Below are 21,748 nucleotides of genomic sequence, written 5' to 3' on the forward strand. Positions count from 1 at the left end.
CGCTCTCCGCTGGTGCACTATGTTGGGATTCAGGCTCCGGCTGAGCCTCTTGTGTAGGGTTATCGTCTGCTGCCAGTTCAGGTTCAGTGGGGCCCTCTGGTGTTGAGGTTGCAAGTACTGGATTCAGTGCTGGCACGGGGTCTGGTGTTGGTTGTTTGGCTGGTTCCGGTTCTGGGACTGGTTCCGTCTGGGTCTCTGGGACTGGATCCACTACTGCTGTTGCAGACATTGGCCTGGGGTCCGGGTCCATCACCTCTGACTGGGTCCTGATAGAAGTTTCCGGAACAGAGCTAGGCCTCACGGCTTGTTTAGCCTGGCTGCGGGTGACCATTCCCACCCTCTTGGCCTGCTTCACATGATTGGCCAAGTCTTCCCCCAACAGCATGGGGATGGGATAATCATCATAGACTGCAAAAGTCCACATTCCTGACCAGCCCTTGTACTGGACAGGCAACTTGGCTGTAGGCAAATTGAAAGAGTTGGACTTGAAGGGTTGAATCGTCACTTGGATCTCTGGGTTGATTAAATTGGGGTCCACTAAGGAAGCATGGATAGCTGACACTTGTGCTCCGGTGTCCCTCCACGCGGTGACCTTCTTCCCGCCCACACTCACAGTTTCCCTCCGCTCCAAGGGTATCTGGGAGGTATCTGGGCCTGTGGACCTCTGGTGTGATTCCGGTGCAATGAACTGTAATCTGTTGGGGTTCTTGGGGCAGTTGGCCTTTACATGCCCCAGATCGTTACACTTAAAACATCATCCAGCTGACGGGTCACTGGGGCGAGGAGGGTTGCTGGAGAACGGGGTGGTGGGACGATAAGGGGTCTGGAGGGTTCTTTGGGAGGTAGGTGGGGCTTTGGGCGGCCCCCGGTAATAGGGTGTGGTCTGGGGTGGTCCCTTCTGGTCTCCGCTCCAACTGCGACCAGTTTTCTTCTTCTCTGCCACCTCCACCCATCTGGCTCCAATCTCTCCTGCCTCAATTACAGTTTTGGGTTTCCCATCTAGGATGTATCTTTCTATTTCCTCAGGAACACCCTCTAAGAATTGTTCCATTTGCATTAGGAAGGGCAAATTTACTGGAGATTCAACACTTGCTCCTGATATCCAGGCATCCCAATGTTTCACAATGTGGTAGGCATGTCGGGTAAATGACATGTCTGGTTTCCACCTTAGGGCTCTGAACCTCCGACGAGACTGCTCAGGTGTTATCCCCATTCTGACTCTCGCCTTGGATTTAAACAGTTCATACTTGTTCATGTGTTCTTTAGGCATTTCAGCTGCCACCTCAGCTAAGGGTCCACTGAGCTGCGGCCTCAGCTCTACCATGTATTGGTCAGTAGAGATGTTGTACCCAAGGCAGGCCCTTTCGAAGTTTTCTAGGAAGGCCTCAGTATCATCGCCTGCCTTGTAGGTGGGGAACTTTCTGGGATGGGAAGTGGTACTTGGAGAAGGATTACTAGGGTTTGTTGGGATATTCTGCTGAGCCTTTATCTTCTCCATCTCCTCCACATACTTCCTCTCTTTTTCTTTGTCCCTCGCTTCCATAGCTCTCCTGTGAGCAGCCGCTTGGTGGTGTTCTGCCTCCCTTTCTTGTTCCTTCTTCAGCCGCATGAGTTCTATCTGTCTTTCATGTTCCCTTTGTCTTTCCTCAGCCTGAAATTTGGCTAATTCTAGCTGTAGTGGAGCCGCGGATTTTGCCATTCTAACCTCTCTGTTTTTAACTAACTTTATACCCGAGGTTTAGAAATAAACAAACAAAACTTGGCTGTAAAATTTTGCTGTGCTGGAATAGGATACCTATTCTCTGATAGTGATTGTCAGCCTACAGAAAAAGACAATTCCCTTGTCTCTGCTCTGGGCCCAAATTAAAGCAAAAAACCTCCAACTACTTGGAAACCTGCTTACCCAGCCCAAAGAAAAAAAAATTCCTTTTAAAACCTGTGCTCCTTGTAAAACAAAAAAATCAAAATCCTAAAAAAAAAACCCTGCCCCTTTTGTCTCCAGGCAAATGGGTAGAGCACACCTCCCCTATTTACTTTTAGGAAGAAAAGAAAAAAAATTCTGGGTTGGAAGACTGTGAATTTCCCTGCAGGAGTTAAGTACCCTGCCTCCAGGCAAAGAAAACCTGCAATTCACAAAGATAATCCCCTTTTGTCTCTGCTTGGCCACAAAGCAGAGAAAAACCAAGCTGCTTTCAGTTTCAAAGCTGCTTTCTGGACTTCCTTTCCACAGGAAAAAAAAAAATTCCTTTTTAAAATCTGTATTTCTAGTTCAAAAAATCTCAACTGGATCTCAAAATGATTTCAGGTTAATCCCACCACTATGCCACCATGTCAAGGTTCCTCCCCCACTCTGAACTCTAGGGTACAGATGTGGGGACCTGCATGAAAAAACCTCCTAAGCTTATCTTTACCAGCTTAGGTCAAAACTTCCCCAAGGTACAAAATATTCCCCCCCGTTGTCCTTGGACTGGCCGCTACCACCACCAAACTAATACTGGTTACTGGGGAAGAGCTGTTTGGACACGTCTTTCCCCCCAAAATACTTCCCAAAACCCTGCACCCCACTTCCTGGACAAGGTTTGGTAAAAAGCCTCACCAATTTGCCTAGGTGACTACAGACCCAAACCCTTGGATCTGAGAACAATGAAAAAGCATTCAGTTTTTTACAAGACGACTTTTAATAAAAAATAGAAGTAAATAGAAATAAAGAAATCCCCCCTGTAAAATCAGGATGGTAGATATCTTACAGGGTAATTAGATTCAAAAACATAGAGAACCCCTCTAGGCAAAACCTTAAGTTACAAAAAAGATACACAGACAGAAATAGTTATTCTATTCAGCACAATTCTTTTCTCAGCCATTTAAAGAAATCATAATCTAACACATACCTAGCTAGATTACTTACTAAAAGTTCTAAGACTCCATTCCTGGTCTATCCCCGGCCAAGACGACTAGACAGACAGACACAGACCCTTTGTTTCTCTCCCTCCTCCCAGCTTTTGAAAGTATCTTGTCTCCTCATTGTTCATTTTGGTCAGGTGCCAGCGAGGTTACCTTTAGCTTCTTAACCCTTTACAGGTGAGAGGAGCTTTCCCCTGGCCAGGAGGGATTTCAAAGGGGTTTACCCTTCCCTTTATATTTATGACACTTGGTTTCAAAGTTATTGGGGTGCTTTTGAAAATTGTATCTTTGGACTCCGTAAATAAAGTTTGTCTTTGTATTTCTTTCCCCCTAAATCATGGGGATTGTTATTTTAAACAGCTATAGTAAAATATTAAAGTAGATGGAAGTGTCCAATATTTTGCTTCCTGCAAACTGTTCTACTCAAAACTCAATGAGGGATCCAGACAGAAAACTTTTAAGCCTGGAGGATTTAAAATACATAAAATGAGGCTCCATGAAAGAAATGCAATAATGTAGATACAGCTTTGGAGAATGCATGTAAATTCTGTGCCAATTGTCCTTCCACCTAAAAATATTTTATAAAAATTTGATTTTTTGATATTGGGGAAAGTTTCTGAATTTTTGGCTATATCCAAAGAATGAGTGTGCAGATAATTTGCCATGGCTAATTTAGGTCTAGATATAGAGCTTTGATTCATTATAGGGCAAAAGCACCCTATTTCAACTGAGTTTTGGTTTTAAAATATCACTAAATAAGGAACAGGGTATTTCTACCTATGCAAGGACATGCTCTGAGTCAGTCTATCCACCCACAGCAGTTAATACATGGATCACCATCAGCAGGTTATTCTAATTTATGATTAATGGTCTTTTCAGTTTCTATCCCTATTGAAATCAAGAAATCTAATTTTTTATCAAGAGCCAAAACATTTAATTTTTTATCAAGAGCCCTGGGCCCCCTCCTACACTGAAATAACTGAATACTTGGTTTCTCTGTGTTAGAAACTAGAGAAAGGAGACTAAGTTATATGAAATAATAGCCTCCCCTGAGGAGGATTTGTATAGTTTAATTGCTCTGAAGTACTGTACCTGGGGTGGTTAGTTAGAAATCATGAGACAGTGATGAAACCTACTGCATGGCCTAACTTCAATCTGTGAGGCAATTATATCTTGAATATCTGTTTCCCATGATAAATTCACATGAGAAGTTTTATATGGCTTTGCATGGGACTGCAAGAAGGGTGACTTTTCTGATGTCAAGCCAGTCCATATCTGGTACAGAAGTATATGACAGAGACCTCCAAGCAGAGGAAAATAAATAAAATAAGAGAACAGCAACTTGCAACCTCCTTCCCAATAGCTGTTAGCTAGAAGGGGAAGCAAAATACATGTCAAGAAATACCCAAACTGTGACAAAATTTGGAGGAAACTGAGTGGTTAATCTCACATTTCCTTTTTCCATAGGACCCACTATGGCTATTTCCAGGAGAAGCTGATACAGGCTTTAGTTTGTATTTCTCCAAAGGCTAAATTATTTGGTTTAATTCCATATAGAGCAGGGGAGGGCAAACTACGGCCTGCGGGCTGGATCTGGCCAATCAGGGCTTTCAATGTGGCCTGCAGGATTGCCAGCCCCATGGTGCAGTGGGGGCTAAGGCAGGCTTCCTGCCTGCCCTGGCTCCGCGCCACTCCCGGAAGCAGCCAGCATTACATCCCTGCAACCCCTGGAGGGGAGGGGAGGGCAGAGGGCTCCATGCACTGCCCTAGCCTGCAGGTATCACTCCCCCACCACAGCTCCCATTGGCCGGGAATGGGGAACTGCAGCCAATAGGAGCTTCGGGGGTGGTACCCACAGGCGAGGGCCATGCACAGCGGAGCCACCTGCCCCATCCCACACCCAGAAGCCACTGCCGGACATGCTGGCCTCCTCCGGGAGCGGCGTGGGGCCAGGGCAGGCAGCGAGCTTGCCTTAGCCCCACTGAGTGCCACTGCCACCCCGGACCTGCTCGAGGTAAGCGGCATCAGGCCGGAGCCTGCACCCCGAACGCCTCCTGCACCCCAACTCCCTGCCCTGGACCCCCTCCTACACCCCAACCCCTTGTCCCAGCCCTACATTCATGGCCCTGCATACAATTTCCCCACCCAGATGTGGTCCTTGAGCCAAAAGGTTTGGCCACCCCTAATATAGAGCATTTATGTGAATGTGTATGGTTACATAATGATAGAGATAGACACACACACATATAAAACTGTATGAAACACGAGTCAGAGAAAAAAAGTTTAAGGTTCATAATCTAATAAAATGCCTTGTACAATTTGAAATTGAAAAGCATAATTTACAACGTGACCTACCCAAAGACCCTGTTTTGAAAAAGCATTTAAATGGCTTGAATAAATACAGAAATCTTTCCATCATTTCTGGGATGTGGGATAGACCATTGTTTTTATATTAACATTAAAGCAAAAGATGACACTATCACATTATGAAAGACCTGCAATTATTACTGAAATCCCTTAAATTATGAATTCATCCTGAACTAACCACAAGATTGCTCCATATTGCAGAATAACTTCAGGAAACAAGTTGCTATTAATGTACAACTCGTATATAAATGTTTGTAAAATTTACAAAAGTAAAGGTAATAAATTACTTTCAGATCCTATATCAGTTAGAAGGCATAAGTATAAATTAAAACATTGCACATAAAGACTTAAAAGTAAATATTTCAGTTATTTCCTGGCAAGTCTAAGTTCTAGTTTCCAGATTTCTCTGAAATAGTTGAAAATATCAAACAGTGTAGGAAAATACAGAAAATAATAGCTTTCAATGGACAAAGTGCCTTGGGAAAAAAGAAGGGATGAAGGAATATACATGCTTAAATACAACTGAGTGATTGTAAAGGCTATTTCTTGCTTTCTTTAGTGTTATATGAACTAATATAAGGGGAACTTTCAATTGTTAAATTATTTTACTTCAGGAAATTCTTTTCTCCTGCTTTCTCCTTAACTGATCCCTTTAAATGGATAATTTATCAAAAACAGAGCCAGTCTTAAGGGAAAATGGCACCCTGGGCAAACTTGTATTTTGGCACCCCAGCCCCCATGGGTGCCCCCCATTGCCCTGTGAGCTCCCCACCTCCCCTTTGCCCCAACCCCTACACTGTGCCTCCTTCAGCTCAACCCCTGCACCCCACCTCCTGCACCCATGTGGGTTAAACTGACCTTGATGCAGAGCAGCTAGCATTGCTGCTCTCTCCCTCCCTTGAACACTTCTCCTCTGTGCACCCCTAGGGGGCTGTGAGGGGTGGGGGGAGCAAGGAGTCATGTCAGGGCTGCCTGAATCCAGGTCACTTTCCCCACCTGGCTGCATAAGGGGAGGACAGGTGAGCATCAGCCCTGGTGTGGAAAGTCACCTGGATGAACAGAGCTCTTATTATTTCTCCTCACTTCCACCCTCACAGCCCCTAGGGAGACGCGGAGGAACATCAGTGGGGGGGCAGCAGTATCTGTGAGTCACTGTTCCCACTCCCCTTTTTCCTCCACCAGGAGGAAGCAGGGAGAAATCTGGGTACCCCGCAACGTGGCGCTCCCCTGCCAGCCAGGAGAAGCTTCTGACTATACCAGCAGTGTGCACCTCTGCACTGCCACATGGTGCCCACTTGATCATGGCACCCTTGGGCAGTCACCTGGGTAGCCCACCGCTAATGCCGGCCCTGTCTAAAAAGTGCCTTTTTTCATTGAAATGTCTTCTTCTTCTCCATTACGCTGTGTTAGGGAAACCATGTATTGTTGCAAGAGAAATACATTAAACTAATAACTTTTCATGCACATGAAGAGTGCTTTTCAGATATACAGATCTGTATTTATTCCACACATATTATGTTACTAATTTGGGAATCTAAACAGGTTGTTTGGGTTCAGTTTTTTTTTGTTTTTGTTGTTTTTTTTATACCTTCAGTTTACATTTTAATAGGAGATCTACCAGCTAGATGCTTTTTCCACCTACTAGGTCACGTATCTTTGTATAATGCTATTACTAATCTTCACAGACTTAAAATGTAACCTTGCCCATTTGGCTCAAACATAGGATAGCTTGGTTTACCTTAAATGAATTTATCCTCCTCCATTAAAAGCACTTGCTTCATGTAAACAATATGACACTATTTTTCAAGGGGTCTTACACTCATTTTTTTGGTTAGTTAGCCACATTCTAGAAAAAAATGCAGTGACCTCTTGTTTCTTTTACATATCAACAACAACATTTGTAGCCTTCCTTCCTAAAATGGGATAATCAAATGTCATGCTTCATGGTGTAATATGATTATTACAGGGTAAGGAAGGAATGTCTGTTTCTGCCACATACAGCACTGCACAACTGGCAAGCCACAGTTTCAGGGATAGGTGTAATTCTTTCCTATAATATATAAGGTGTTGGCCATTGGCTCACTGATTTAGGATGAATTCCTAGTCCCAGTGAAGTCCAACTCAATATATCGTAGTGCAAACTTCTCAAACTTTTAAAATTTTGTTTATATACACAATGTAACTTCCTATATATTTCAAGGTCTGTAAAAGATGACACCTTGTAGAACCACAATAGCATATAAACAGGAAGCCACATACCTTGTGTCTGCTTCAGTGGAAGATAGAAAGCAAACTCCTTACTGCTGGAGCGATGCAGGACAGATTCACGGAGAGGACGTATGGTTTGTTCCTGATCTAATGGGGAAAAAAGGGAGAAAAAAATTCTTACACTTCAATGTCACATTCAAGGAGTGAAATTCACTGGAATTGAAATGTGATCAAATGAGTTCTCTAATGAAAGAGCTTCACAAATGAATGTTCTTCAAAGTGTACTTTGAAACAGGAGGTGACATTTTTGAAGGGTATCCCAGTGTTTTAATCACTTTCCTTAATATGCTGAATGTAATTGTAGATTTAAACATGGAAAGCCTGTTAAATATCTTTACAATAAGAGAGACAAGATGGATGAGGTAATATTTTTTATTGGGCCACTACAGAAGTTGGTCCAATAGAAGATAAGATATTACCTCACCCATCTTGTGTCTCCAATATCCTGTGACCAATATGGCTACAACAACGCTGCATTTACAATAAGATACACATTTCCATTTTTTTAAAATCAAAGGTTAAAAGTGAAAATCTTCTCAGTTAGAAAGGTACTCAATGCACAAAAGAAATTGCCTATGATCCAAACATTAATCTACGATTCATATGACTCACAATATCACACTCCTTATTGCATGCTACTATATCCTGGATATAAATATTTGAAGACCAAGGCAAGTAGGTGGATAAAGAAACAAAACAGGTAATAGTGTAAAACATGTAAGCCCTGACAACAGCAAGTGAGTTGGAGCTAGCAAAACTGCAACATGAGGAAGAGATGCTGTAGAGGTTAGACAATGAGAAGATGCTGTTGCTGTAACAAGTAGTAACTGGATCAATTGTACAGGCTCTCATCAGTTACTAGTTCATAAAGATCCTGCATATTTAAATCAGTGTTACTATTTTCAGATGCAGTGACAGATTTCTATTTACATTTAATCCTGAAAACATTTATACCCAGGCAGGGTAGCTGGACAATTTACGGGCATGTAACCAATAGAATCAACCTACCTGACCAGGAAGGCCTGTGGTGCATTTACAGGCCTGGACATGGTGCAGAGTCATGATCTGATTTAGGTAGCTAAATTACTGAGAGAGAGGGTATTTTGGATAAATGAACAATCATATTGTGGGCAGTGCAGTCTAGTGGCTAGAGCACTGGACTGCGACTCAGGGGACATGTGTTCTCATCCCAGCTCTGCTACCGGCCTGCTGAGTGGCTTCAGGCAAATCACTTCCCCACTCTGTACCTTAGTTTCCTAACGTGGATAATGATGCTTACCTCCTTTGTAATGTACTTTGGGAGCTACAGATGAAGAGTGCTATATAAGAGCTAGGCATTATTATTGTTAAAACTATTTCTGAGGCATGCACTGAAGACTTCTAAGTCTAATCATGTGCCTGGGATCTGAGTCTCTGCAAGAAGACACAGCATCAGCAGATTGGTACCTAGTTAACAGAGGTGATACTTAAAAGGAAGTAGCAGGAAAACCTGGGGGTAGGGAGGTAATTCTAAGAACCTGAGCCAAATGGATTATTGTGCTAAGTGAATGTGACGTGTGTGGACACTCACATTGAGAAGGATGAAATGACTTGCCAAGGACAAGACAATGTTATACAGCCACTGTCTTAAGTTACCTTGAAGGTTACTCTGGAGTGTGATGTGGTCACTGTGGAATCAGAAGCCAAGCCTGAGCACTATTACTTAATAAAAAACTGAAAAGCTATGTGACTTACTCTACATTCTGAATTAATTTTATTTATTGTTTATATTACCATAAGACCCAAAATGTCCTAGGCATGGTGCAAACACAGAGGAAGAAGCACCTCAAAGACCTAAGTTTGCAGACACAAAATAGACAAAGGGTGGGGGCAGGGAAACATGATACAAACAAAGAGATGTGGGGGAGAACAGGAATACATTTTATTAGCTACTGAATTTTTCTTGTTTTTTTTAAGTGTAAATATACTATTTTTGTGGACAATACTATATTACTGAGTTTTCAAAACTAATTCTAAGTACTCAGATTAAGAGAGGGAGAGAGAAACTGACAGCCATTCAGGAAGACATCTAGGAAAAACTGACATGAAGGAAGGTCACTGCAGTGTGTCGCAATGAGGGCTGTGCAAAGATGTCCAATTTCACTAATTTAAATAAGACTGACTGACTGTAGTGAGGATTACTTGAGGGAAGGAAACCTAGCTTTTGAGAGTGTGTCCATGCATTTGCATGTGGATGGATTGATTTTCCAAACTTGTAGGAAGGAAACAGAGTTTAAATCAGGCAAATACATTTTACAGTACCTCTATTGTACTGAGAAGTGAGACTATTAACTACAGATATATGGATGAATGCTCTCTCTAAACAACAAAATTAACAGGAATGTGCCTTCATTATCCAGTCATTAAAGGACACTGATTTCACCTCAGAACTGGAGAAAACAAAACATGCATACAACAAAAAGTTCGTTAGTATATCTACAACTCTCCTGTGAAACAGGGTATTTAAAAAAAAAAAAGGAGTACTTGTGGCACCTTAGAGACTAACCAATTTATTTGAGCATGAGCTTTCGTGAGCTACAGCTCACTTCATCGGATGCATACCGTGGAAACTGCAGCAGACTTTATATACACACAGAGAATATGAAACAATACCTCCTCCCACCCCACTGTCCTGCTGGTAATAGCTTATCTAAAGTGATCATCAGGTTGGGCCATTTCCAGCACAAATCCAGGTTTTCTCACCCTCCACCCCCCCACACAAATTCACTCTCCTGCTGGTGATAGCCCATCCAAAGTGACAACTCTTTACACAATGTGCATGATAATCAAGTTGGGCCATTTCCTGCGCAAATCCAGGTTCTCTCACCCCCTCACCCACCTCCCAAAAACCACACACACAAACTCATTATCCTGCTGGTAATAGCTCATCCAAAGTGACCATTCTCCCTACAATGTGCATGATAATCAAAGTGGGCCATTTCCAGCACAAATCCAGGTTTTCTCACACACACCCCCCCACCCCCATACACACACAAACTCACTCTCCTGCTGGTAATAGCTCATCCAAACTGACCACTCTCCAAGTTTAAATCCAAGTTAAACCAGACATCTGGGGGGGGGGAGGTAGGAAAAAACAAGAGGAAATAGGCTACCTTGCATAATGACTTAGCCACTCCCAGTCTCTATTTAAGCCTAAATTAATAGTATCCAATTTGCAAATGAATTCCAATTCAGCAGTTTCTTGCTGGAGTCTGGATTTGAAGTTTTTTTGTTTTAAGATAGCGACCTTCATGTCTGTGATTGCGTGACCAGAGAGATTGAAGTGTTCTCCGACTGGTTTATGAATGTTATAATTCTTGACATCTGATTTGTGTCCATTTATTCTTTTACGTAGAGACTGTCCAGTTTGACCAATGTACATGGCAGAGGGGCATTGCTGGCACATGATGGCATATATCACATTGGTGGATGTGCAGGTGAACGAGCCTCTGATAGTGTGGCTGATGTTATTAGGCCCTGTGATGGTGTCCCCTGAATAGATATGTGGGCACAATTGGCAACGGGCTTTGTTGCAAGGATAAGTTCCTGGGTTAGTGGTTCTGTTGTGTGGTATGTGGTTGTTGGTGAGTATTTGCTTCAGGTTGCGGGGCTGTCTGTAGGCAAGGACTGGCCTGTCTCCCAAGATTTGTGAGTGTGTTGGGTCATCCTTTAGGATAGGTTGTAGATCCTTAATAATGCGTTGGAGGGGTTTTAGTTGGGGGCTGAAGGTGACCGCTAGTGGCGTTCTGTTATTTTCTTTGTTAGGCCTGTCCTGTAGTAGGTAACTTCTGGGAACTCTTCTGGCTCTATCAATCTGTTTCTTTACTTCTGCAGGTGGGTATTGTAGTTGTAAGAAAGCTTGACAGAGATCTTGTAGGTGTTTGTCTCTGTCTGAGGGGTTGGAGCAAATGCGGTTGTATCGCAGAGCTTGGCTGTAGACGATGGATGGTGTGGTGTGGTCAGGGTGAAAGCTGGAGGCATGCAGGTAGGAATAGCGGTCAGTAGGTTTCCGGTATAGGGTGGTGTTTATGTGACCATCGTTTATTAGCACTGTAGTGTCCAGGAAGTGGATCTCTTGTGTGGACTGGACCAGGCTGAGGTTGGTGGTGGGATGGAAATTGTTGAAATCATGGTGGAATTCCTCAAGGGCTTCTTTTCCATGGGTCCAGATGATGAAGATGTCATCAATATAGCGCAAGTAGAGTAGGGGCTTTAGGGGACGAGAGCTGAGGAAGCGTTGTTCTAAATCAGCCATAAAAATGTTGGCATACTGTGGGGCCATGCGGGTACTCATAGCAGTGCCGCTGATCTGAAGGTATACATTGTCCCCAAATGTGAAATAGTTATGGGTAAGGAAAGTCACAAAGTTCAGCCACCAGGTTAGCCGTGACATTATCGGGGATAATGTTCCTGACGGCTTGTAGTCCATCTTTGTGTGGAATGTTGTTGTAGAGGGCTTCTACATCCATAGTGGCCAGGATGGTGTTATCAGGAAGATGGTGTTATCAGGAAGAGTTGTCACTTTGGATGGGCTATCACCAGCAGGAGAGTGAATTTGTGTGGGGGGGTGGAGGGTGAGAAAACCTGGATTTGTGCTGGAAATGGCCCAACCTGATGATCACTTTAGATAAGCTATTACCAGCAGGACAGTGGGGTGGGAGGAGGTATTGTTTCATATTCTCTGTGTGTATATAAAGTCTGCTGCAGTTTCCACGGTATGCATCCGATGAAGTGAGCTGTAGCTCACGAAAGCTCATGCTCAAATAAATTGGTTAGTCTCTAAGGTGCCACAAGTACTCCTTTTCTTTTTGCGAATACAGACTAACACGGCTGTTACTCTGAAACAGGGTATTTTAAAACATCCCACTGAGCTTCAGCCTGTTTTACCTGATAGGGGGCCATACAGGTAAAAACTTTCTGACTGCACATAGAATAGGTGACTGTGAGGCTATTTTACGGAAACCCAAAGCAGGATGGATGGGAAAAATTTACATGCTTTTCTTAAATACAATGTCAAGTTAATGGTATGACAAGCCATTTTTATTATATCCATATACTGCAGCGGAAGGAGCTAAATGTTTTGTAAACTTACTCTGTAAAACTGAAGGAACCTCCTAATTATTTCCCCAAGTCTGTAATGCGCTAAATTCATTACAGCAAGTTTCCCTCATTTGAAGCCTTCTTGCTGTGATCAGGATTTTGCAATGATCACAATAACTTTCACATAAATATTTATTCAACACTGAAGTTATTTTTCACAAAACTGTTCAACTAACCTCCGGGGATTTGGTTATTGTAAACTAATTACACCATGTGAAATTAAAAGCACTGGGTGATACCTCATGATGTCCTATAAATGTGCATATGTTATCATAACCATACTTATTAGTGGTTAACATGATGGTCGCAATTATGCCAAAAACAACACAACTAATCTCAGAACTTTCATTTTAAATTAATTAATCACTCTCTAAGTTGACCTGAAAAAAAAAAAAGTGAATTTCTTTATATCTGTGTTAATTTAGGCCAACGCTGGTATACAAATACGCTGTGATATTTATTTCCAATATATTTTTACTGTAAGAAATAGAATAGTGATAAGTTGGAATGTGCACATTTGAGGTAGGCTGGACACGTGATAAAAATCGGAGAAAACAACCAGTAAAGAAAGCCTGGGAAGAAGAGGACGTCAAGAAAAGATGTGCAAAACCACAGTTTCAATGGACAGACTCTGTCAAGAGAAGTTTTAAGAGAAAAGGACTGGACCTCAAAGACCTGTCCGATGAACCAGAAAAGAGACGCAAAGAATCATAGTCACCTCCACCCCTATGTAAACAGGAAAAGGAGTGAAGAGGTGAAGTGAAGTGATATTTTTACCATAAACAAACAATTCTTTAGGTCAGATTTCCTCTTTGAGTTCAGCATTTCATTCAGTTAAATGAATTAATAAAGGGGGCACGTAAGTAATAAGCGAGCAGTCTGAAAACAAGTGGCAATTTCTGCATGGAAATGAATTGATTGAGCTAGTGTGTGTACAATTCTATCTTGAAAATACTATTAGCTTTAGTAATGCACAGCATGAGCCAACTATTTTAATGTCACCCTGAACAAGCCCTAGCTAAATGCCATCTCAAATATTGGGACAGGAGATCAGTTTTGCTTAAGATAAATATACAAGTAGATAATGCTAGATCCCAAAGATGAACCAATTACCATCCTCTGATGATTATTAACTAGCACAGAGACTTGAATCTTATTTGAGCACAGATCTTTAGTCATTTGGGTAGATTGCTTGAAAACACTACAGTAGAACCTCAGAGTTACAAACACTTTGGGAATAGAGGTTGTTTGTAACTCTGAAATGTTCGTAACTCCGAACAAAATGTGATGATTGTTTTTTCAAAAGTTTACAACTTAATACAGCTTTAAAACTTTACTATGCAGAAGAAAAATACTGCTTTCCCTTTATTTTTTAGTAGTTTACATTTAACACTTTACTGTACTGTATTTGGTTTTTTTTTTTTCCCCTCTGCTGCTGCCTGATTGTGTACTTCCAGTTCCAAATGAGTTGTGTGGTTGGCTGGTCAGTTCATAACTCTGCTGTTCATAACTCTGAAGTTCTACTGTAGTTCATTTTTTCCTGAAACTTGGAAATATTTTACCCATGAAGCTGCATTCATTCATATTATCTGTTTTGGTTACAATAAAAATATTGGTGTCAATTGCCCATATTTGGGGGTAGATTATACAACCCTTACACTGGTGAGCACTTAGGCCTTGTCTACACTGGAGATTTCAGTCACTGGTGGTCTGGTACTGGTATTACTATTTGCACTGGTGCAGTTTAACCAGCGTGAAACAGCTGAATCAGTGCAAATGGCAGATAAGTCTGTTTATGCTAGTGGTTTTCCACTGATCTGTAGCTACAACAGCGACCAGCCACCAATGACTCATATCACCTGGTACATTAATGGGAGCATTTATGTGATTAAAAATTGTACAATCAGGCCCTTGTTACGTATGAACAATTGAGGTGGAATGTTGGGCCCACTGAATTCAACACAAAATTCCCATTAACTTCAGTGGAGCCAGGATTTCATCCCTGGTACATATAGAAGTTTTATGGTTTCACTTTCTGTACAGATATAAAAAATAGAGAAGTGCTAGAGTGGTGGTGTCATTTAAAATTCACAAGTACATAAATAGTGCTTATGTGTATTCTTGGTTTGGTAAAACTTGAGAATGAAAATGATCAGTCTTCTATCCCTTGTCAATCTGATCTATATAAACTAGGGCTATAGATTGAACCAGAAGAAATGCAGCAGTGAATCATCTATGATGTTTGTCAACCAATGCATATTGTAATTTGCCATTTACAGACTTTTTAGACAGTTTTTTTCATACATCTAGGGCAGAACTCCTCATACAATAATTATTGCTTCACAGTTTTTTTCATGTTTTGAAAATCATGATAAAGCCACCTTATTATGAAAACAAATTCCTCTAACACGCTATCTAAAATAGTTACACAAATAAATTCTGTAAGTTTTGATGTTTAAGGCTCATACGTCTCTAACTTAGATCCTCTATTTCCTCTGTTGCCATGTTTAATTCTCTTAAGAAGTGTTACATGGTCTGAAACACAATTTGTAAAGATCACAATCAAACAATTCATTCTGCCGGCCGACTTGCTACTTTCTGTCAGTTTCCCATGTAGTTGAGTTCTGCCCCCATATTGCTCTCATAATAACCTTGACAAAGAGTATGGTGAGGCCAATGCAGGAGTATATCCACTAAATAAAGGTATGAATTGCAATAATATACTTTAAAGCTAACATATTACCTGAAAGACTTCAGGGTGTTAAAAATGTGTGCTCCTACATGACTAAGCCTACTACTGTAAACTGTAGGATTCATACAGGGTTCATGCACTTGGCAACATTCAGGGCACACCCGGAGTGTTGTGTAGGAGCAGTGCACACACAGCTCCTCTCAAGGGCATGAACCTTGGAATCTCGCCCAGATGACATGAACCGTGGGAAGCCTCCCAGGACTCGGCTCAAGGCCCGAGAGCAAGGAATGCGGTAGATAGAAATTGGTAAATAAGAATGTTAAACAAAGCCGGTGTATTCCTTTTATCTGTTGGAGAATGTAATACGCGGGGGGAGAGAAAGAATAAAGGAGAGGGTGGAAAGCTGACAGGGAGAAGCCCGTTAGCAGACCAGCCTGTTTGCTTGCTAAAAGCTTTGTGCTGTCTTGTCATTGAACCGCCACAGTAAACTACAATTTACTCCTGTTCAGTAAGACAGATTTATTTACAGACCTGGGTAGATCTATTTGTTTTTGGTTGTCAGATAGCACAGTCATTTCTTAGGATTAATATTTTTCAAGAAAATAAAAGGTTTCAAGAATCACTTGGAATTAGTGGCCATCACTCTCAGGGCTACAATAATAAGGGCTTAAGTCTCAGTGATCATTCAGGTGGTTTTATTACTTGATATGATACTAAAAGCCAATGAGACCATTCATTTTAATGCATAAATTTGTTTATGTACCAAAAAAACCCCAACCCCAAACAATGCTCCCTCTCAAACCCAGACTTTGTAGCTAAAATATTTGTATTTAACTAACCCCAGAGGCAGGATTATTATTAATGGTGAATACTATGGCAGTTTTGTATGGACTTTTCTGATTCATTTCTATGTTTCTAATTGTATATAGTCATTGTTGTAGGAGCTCCAACAGCCAGGACAGGCACTTCAGTTTAAATCCAATTAAAATAAAATGTAGACCCATCACATCATGGGATAGGGAAGTCAGTGACTATATCGGAATAGTGCTCAGTTCTGGGCACCTTATCGGAACAATACAGACAAGATGGCATTCATACAAGAGCAATAAAAATGGTTGGGGGGACTACTTGACTTGGACTGCAATGAAAAATTAATTGTATGGGGTAGTTTTGCTACATGTTGATTATGGGCACATGCATGCAAACACTTATTAGGGTGTGTGCACATATCCTTACTCACACACTAAGTTCCAGTAAATCCTACCCTTGAATGAGAGAACACCACTATATCAGCTCATGTGTCACCTATCCTCCCTCCAGCTAGTGTAGGGGACATAGCCAAGGGAGAGAGGTTTGGCTACACTATCTCTATGGCCTGGCAACACCCATTAGCACTTTGGTGTTGGGGTCATAGGCAGCCAGCACAACGTAAGCACTTAAATTGCACCACGAGATTAGATGGGCACAGAATTATGTGCTTCCTCTTTTCCTTAGCTGTGAAGAGTACTGCTCCGCTACTGCTCAGAAACTGGACCTTTGTGTGCAGGAACTCACCTATGATGGCTACATCTACTTTTTTAAGATTAGTGTGCCTGCAGTTAGTGGAGCGGTACTGGCATGCCATTCCTTGACCAGTTGACTGCCTAAAAGGATGTCTCAATACACTCAGAGCTCAGAAGAGATTTCAGGGGCCTCCAAAACCAGAAGACAGTACAGGCTCTGATTAGTGACTTATTATTTTATTCTTGCCTGGGCCCATCAAAGCTTTTGTGACAAGTAAAGGAGCAGGTTATTCACCGTGAAGCACTGTATTCTGTGTTAGTAAAAATATTGAGTGTGAATTTGCATTTTTGTATTATGTCTGTGGTCAATTTTCTTTTATAGTTCTAAGACTGCTGTATGTATCACCACAATCAATGACATGATCATCATCAACAACCTAGTTACAGCACTGCACAGTCTCTAAATCTTTTATGAGAGGTTTGAAGAAATATATTTGAGAATAAAAACTATTTAAAGAGAAATTTAGAAAATCTGTTATGAGACTAAAGCCTCTACTTTCTGTTTAAGGACAATGCTTTTGTTACAAGTGCACACACTACCTGAAATTAGCAACTCAAAGATACCTGATTCTGCATTAAGATTTGGATCTCAGAGCCTATGATCATACTTCAAATAGTTTTGAAGTACAATTCTCTCTGCACTTACATATATTGCAACTGCACCAAGTGACCCTAATGTTCAGTATATCATTGACTGAGTTCTATCTTCAGTTATGCATGAACAGCTCCCACTGAAATCAAAAGTTAGTTGCACGTGCATTTCTGAGTGCTGAACTTGGTACCACACTTCACATTCAGTATATAACAATATTGGTCTCAGTCTTGAAAACACTTACATGTGTGTAAATACACTCACATAAGTAGACAAAATGAGGTCAATGGGACTACTCCCCTGAGTAAAATTAAACATACTTAAGTGTTTGCAGGTTCAGGGCCATTATGAGTAAAGAAATATTTTGAATTAGAAGATAAATATCTTTCTATTTTAATGCTTTAATTTTCATTATCCTAAAGTAATTCTGAATAATAAAACAAAACAATTCAGCCTCATAAGGAGTATAATACTTAAATGAAGGGAAAAGGTTAACATTACAGTATTTGGGGGATTCAGGGGGTAGGGGGAATTGTGACAAGGTGATCTATCTCTATAAATGAGATAGATTAACAGACTCCATGCACAGGTGCAGCAAATCACTAAATGTCACCTGAGACTCAAGAAGACAGATAAAAAACAGGAATCTCAGAAGAGTCAAGCTAGCCAGGGAACAAAAAGCTGACTAGCAAGCCTAATGTCATTTCAGAATAAGATCTTTATGGGAACTTTTGTTGCTATGGCAATGGTATTTATACTAAATAGTAAGATAGATGAACTAGAGTGCCTAGCATTAAATGAGGATATTGATATAATAGGCATCACAGAAACTTGATGGAATGAGGATAATCAATGGGACACAGTAATACCTGGGTATAAAATATATAGTAATGAAAGTAGGTTATGCTGGCAGGGGTGTGGCATTATATGTTAAAGGAAGCATAGAGTCAAATAAGGTAAAAAACTCAAATGAAACAAACTGCACCATAGAATCTTTATGGACATGATTTCCATGCTTGAATACAAAGAGTAGAGCAGTAGGAATATCCTACTGACCACTTGAACCAGGATGGTGACAGTGATTGTGAAACACTAAGGGAGGTTGGAGAGGCTACAAAAGCAGAAAGTGCAATAAAAATGGGTGATTTCAACTATCCTCATATTAACTGGGTAAATGTCAGCTTAGGGCATGATGCAGAGATAAAATTTCTAGACACCATAAGATGGCTGCTTCCTGGAACAGCAAGGATAACATTTAACTTCTAAAAGGGGAACTACACAAAAATGAGGATGCTCATTAGATGGAAATTAAAAGGCGCTGTCACAAATTAAAATTAAAAGGAGCAAGCAGCACTGGGACTGTTTAAAAACACCTTGTAGCGAGGCGGTCTGGTTCCCCGCCACCCCGGAGCCTCTCTGGACGCCAAAGTAGGCGGAGCCAGCGAACCCTGAGCCCGCCCCTCAGAGGTCAAGGCGCAGGACAGGAAGTATAAAAGCCCAATCCCGGAGCTCAGTTGAAAGACAGCCACCAGAGAGGCCAGACACATGTGGCAGAACTCCCAGCTGGGAGACCACAGCGATCGGCAGCCGATCCAAGGACTGGCCAGGCCAGCCAATGCCTGATGCTAGCCCGAGCCCAGAGACGCTGCCAAGCTTGCCGTTCGCCAGTTACCCTGAGGAGCTGCCAAGCCAACCGTGCACCAGTTACCCCGAGGAGCTCATGGTGTGTGATACCTTGGAGGATGTCGGCTGGATCCTGGTACCTCTAGAGAGGAAGGTAGGAAGTAGCCCGGGGGCAGCCGACCCTAGTCTGGCTGTAGCGCTACCAGAGCCAATGTCAGCGTATTGCGGCCAGGATCCCCACTGACATAGCAGCGGGTCTTCTGCCACTGCTAGGGCACCGGGCTGAGACGCAGTTGAGTGGGTGGGCCTGAGTCCCCCATGCCACCCATCTCGCAGGTGGCAGTCTCCCCCTCTCCCAGGCCGCTCGGAGCCAGAAGCCTGGGTTTGCTAGTGAACTGTTTGCTCAGCCCCTGCCTGAGGGCCTGAGCTACTGACTGTTTGTTGCCCTGCCCTGACCCAAGGCCTGGGCTTTGTTATTGAACTTTTTGCTCGGGCAGGCTAATTCCCCGACACACCTGACAGAAGTAGCGAGGCGGTTTGGTTCCTCGCCGCTCCAGAGAGTGATAAGCCCTGGCCGAACTCGCTTACACACCTTAATAGAGGCTCAGACTAAATGTATACCTCATATCAGAAAAGACAATAAGAGGATCAAGAGAACCACAAAAAGAAAAGGAGGACTTGTGGCACCTTAGAGACTAACCAATTTATTTGAGCATAAGCTTTCGTGAGCTACAGCTCACTTCATCGGATGCAAGAGAACCACAGTGGCTAAACAGCAGAATAACGGAGGCTGGTAGAAGCAAAAAGGCATCCGTTAAAACTTGGAAGTCAAATCATAGTAAGAATAATAGGAAAGAGCACAAGCTCTAGGATGTTAAGTGTAAAAGTATAATAAGGCAGGTCAAGAAAGAATTTGAGAAACAAGTTGCTAAAGACACAAACGAAAAGAACGAACATTTTTAAGTACATCAGATGCAGGAAGCCAGTCAAACAGGCAGTAGGGCCACTAGATGACAAAGGAGCACTCAAGGAAGACAAGGCCATTGCAGAGAAGCTAAATTTATTCTTTTGCATTGGTCTTCATTGCAGAGGATGTGGGGGTACTTTGCCCCTTCACCCTCCCTCCCCCAACCTCGCTGCTCCTCCATATCCCCTCTGGTGAGGCGAGTCCCCCTCCTTATGCTGTGCGGAGAACCAGCCCCCAGTCGGAGTGCTCAGCTCACCAGCAGCCTGGCCAGCAGGCTCCTTCCTTCCCCCACTGTTCCGGCTATTATAGTACCCCAGAAAAGCCCAAGACCCTCTGGCCGAGGGCATTGGCCAGAAGGAGCCTAGCCCTGCATGTGCCAAAGCCCCGCACTGGCACAGGGAAGCCTGTCCACCCCTCAGCTAAGCTCTGGAGTGGCGTGGGGGGGGGGAAGCAATTTCCAGCCTGTACAAGCCCCGACCCCAGGGAGTGAGAGGATTCTTCCTTCCCCTGGGCACCCTCCCCTGCTGAGCCACCTCTCTGTCTGGGTGCACTGAAGCCCCTGTAGTCAGATTCCCTGGGCCCTGGTGCACAATGCATCCTTAGGGCTTAACCCCTTCCTGCACGCGCTGTAACCAGGGGACAGGAGGCGGCTGGGTTATGTCAGTGGCCAGCAGCAGCCTGGAGGTGTTAGCTGCCTTTAGACACTGTGCAGGTAGGAAGGGACAAGCTGCTTCCAGCCACAGGGGTGTGGGGGAAGGGGTGAAGAGATGAGCTCTGCAAAGACACGGGCCAGGTCATCCCCGCCCCGCCTCCTCTGCGACTGGAAGCAGCTCCTGTCCCTTCCCTCCCACACAGTGCTGCTGGCCACATTCTGGTGTGAACCCTGGCAGAAATCTGGAGAGGGGAGCATGTGACCCTGTGTGGCCCCTCCCACATGTTGCCTCAGGAAGACATGGCGCCAGCTACCAGGAGAGGCGGGTCTGTCCTGCGGGCCAGGTCAGGAATGGAGGGTGGAGAGCACCGGGCAGGGAGGATCGGATCGGTCAATCACGCCCCTGTGTGAGAGAGGTGTGTGTGTGTGACCTCTCCTGTGTGAATCCTAAAGCCTTAAAGATAAGAAGGTAAATTAAAAGAAGTCAACTATGCAGTATTTCTTCTTAACAGGGGCTCAGTCAACTTGATGTTAATTTAAACATTTGTACTGCATAGTTCTGATTGATTGCTGTTGAACTCGCTTGAAGATGAATAATTTTACCAGGTGTCCCATATTCAGCATAGGGAAATATGTTCACCCAAATTCAAACAGCCTTCAAAGTCCCAAAATACAGTCCATCCACACAAACCATATTCACCTCTGGTCTCAGTCCTGGGGCCTTTCTTCTGTCCTAGCTTTCTTTTTCCCAAGTAGTCACTGCAGTCCTTTCTAGCTGGAGTGATTCCTGGTCTTTCAGCAGGAACTCCCCAGTCTTTCTACATGGAGTCCTTTTCTCCTTAGAAGAGGATCCCCAAAATTCTCCTGGGGCCATCTATTCTCTGGTCAGGATAGGTCAGAAGGCAAACCCCTCTTCTGCTCCCTGGTCCTTCAGCCTTCTCCAGCCCCGGTCTTTGGCTCTCTTTCTTGGACCTCAATTTAGAAC

The 21,748-nt window shown here is 43.0% G+C and overlaps 1 protein-coding gene across 2 annotated transcripts in view; it reads right to left on the reverse strand.

Annotated features, from left to right (window-relative positions):
- CFAP47 (cilia and flagella associated protein 47) overlaps positions 1-21,748 on the reverse strand; it is a 651,611-nt gene that overhangs the window by 103,769 nt on the left and 526,094 nt on the right. For both annotated transcript variants that reach the window (XM_048863833.2, XM_075132125.1), the window contains one exon: positions 7,528-7,623. In XM_048863833.2, the coding sequence (XP_048719790.2) occupies positions 7,528-7,623 (96 nt within the window). The remainder of the gene's footprint in view (positions 1-7,527; positions 7,624-21,748) is intronic.

Source organism: Caretta caretta, chromosome 1 (assembly GCF_965140235.1).
Source record: "Caretta caretta isolate rCarCar2 chromosome 1, rCarCar1.hap1, whole genome shotgun sequence".
Taxonomy (NCBI): Eukaryota; Metazoa; Chordata; order Testudines; family Cheloniidae; genus Caretta; species Caretta caretta.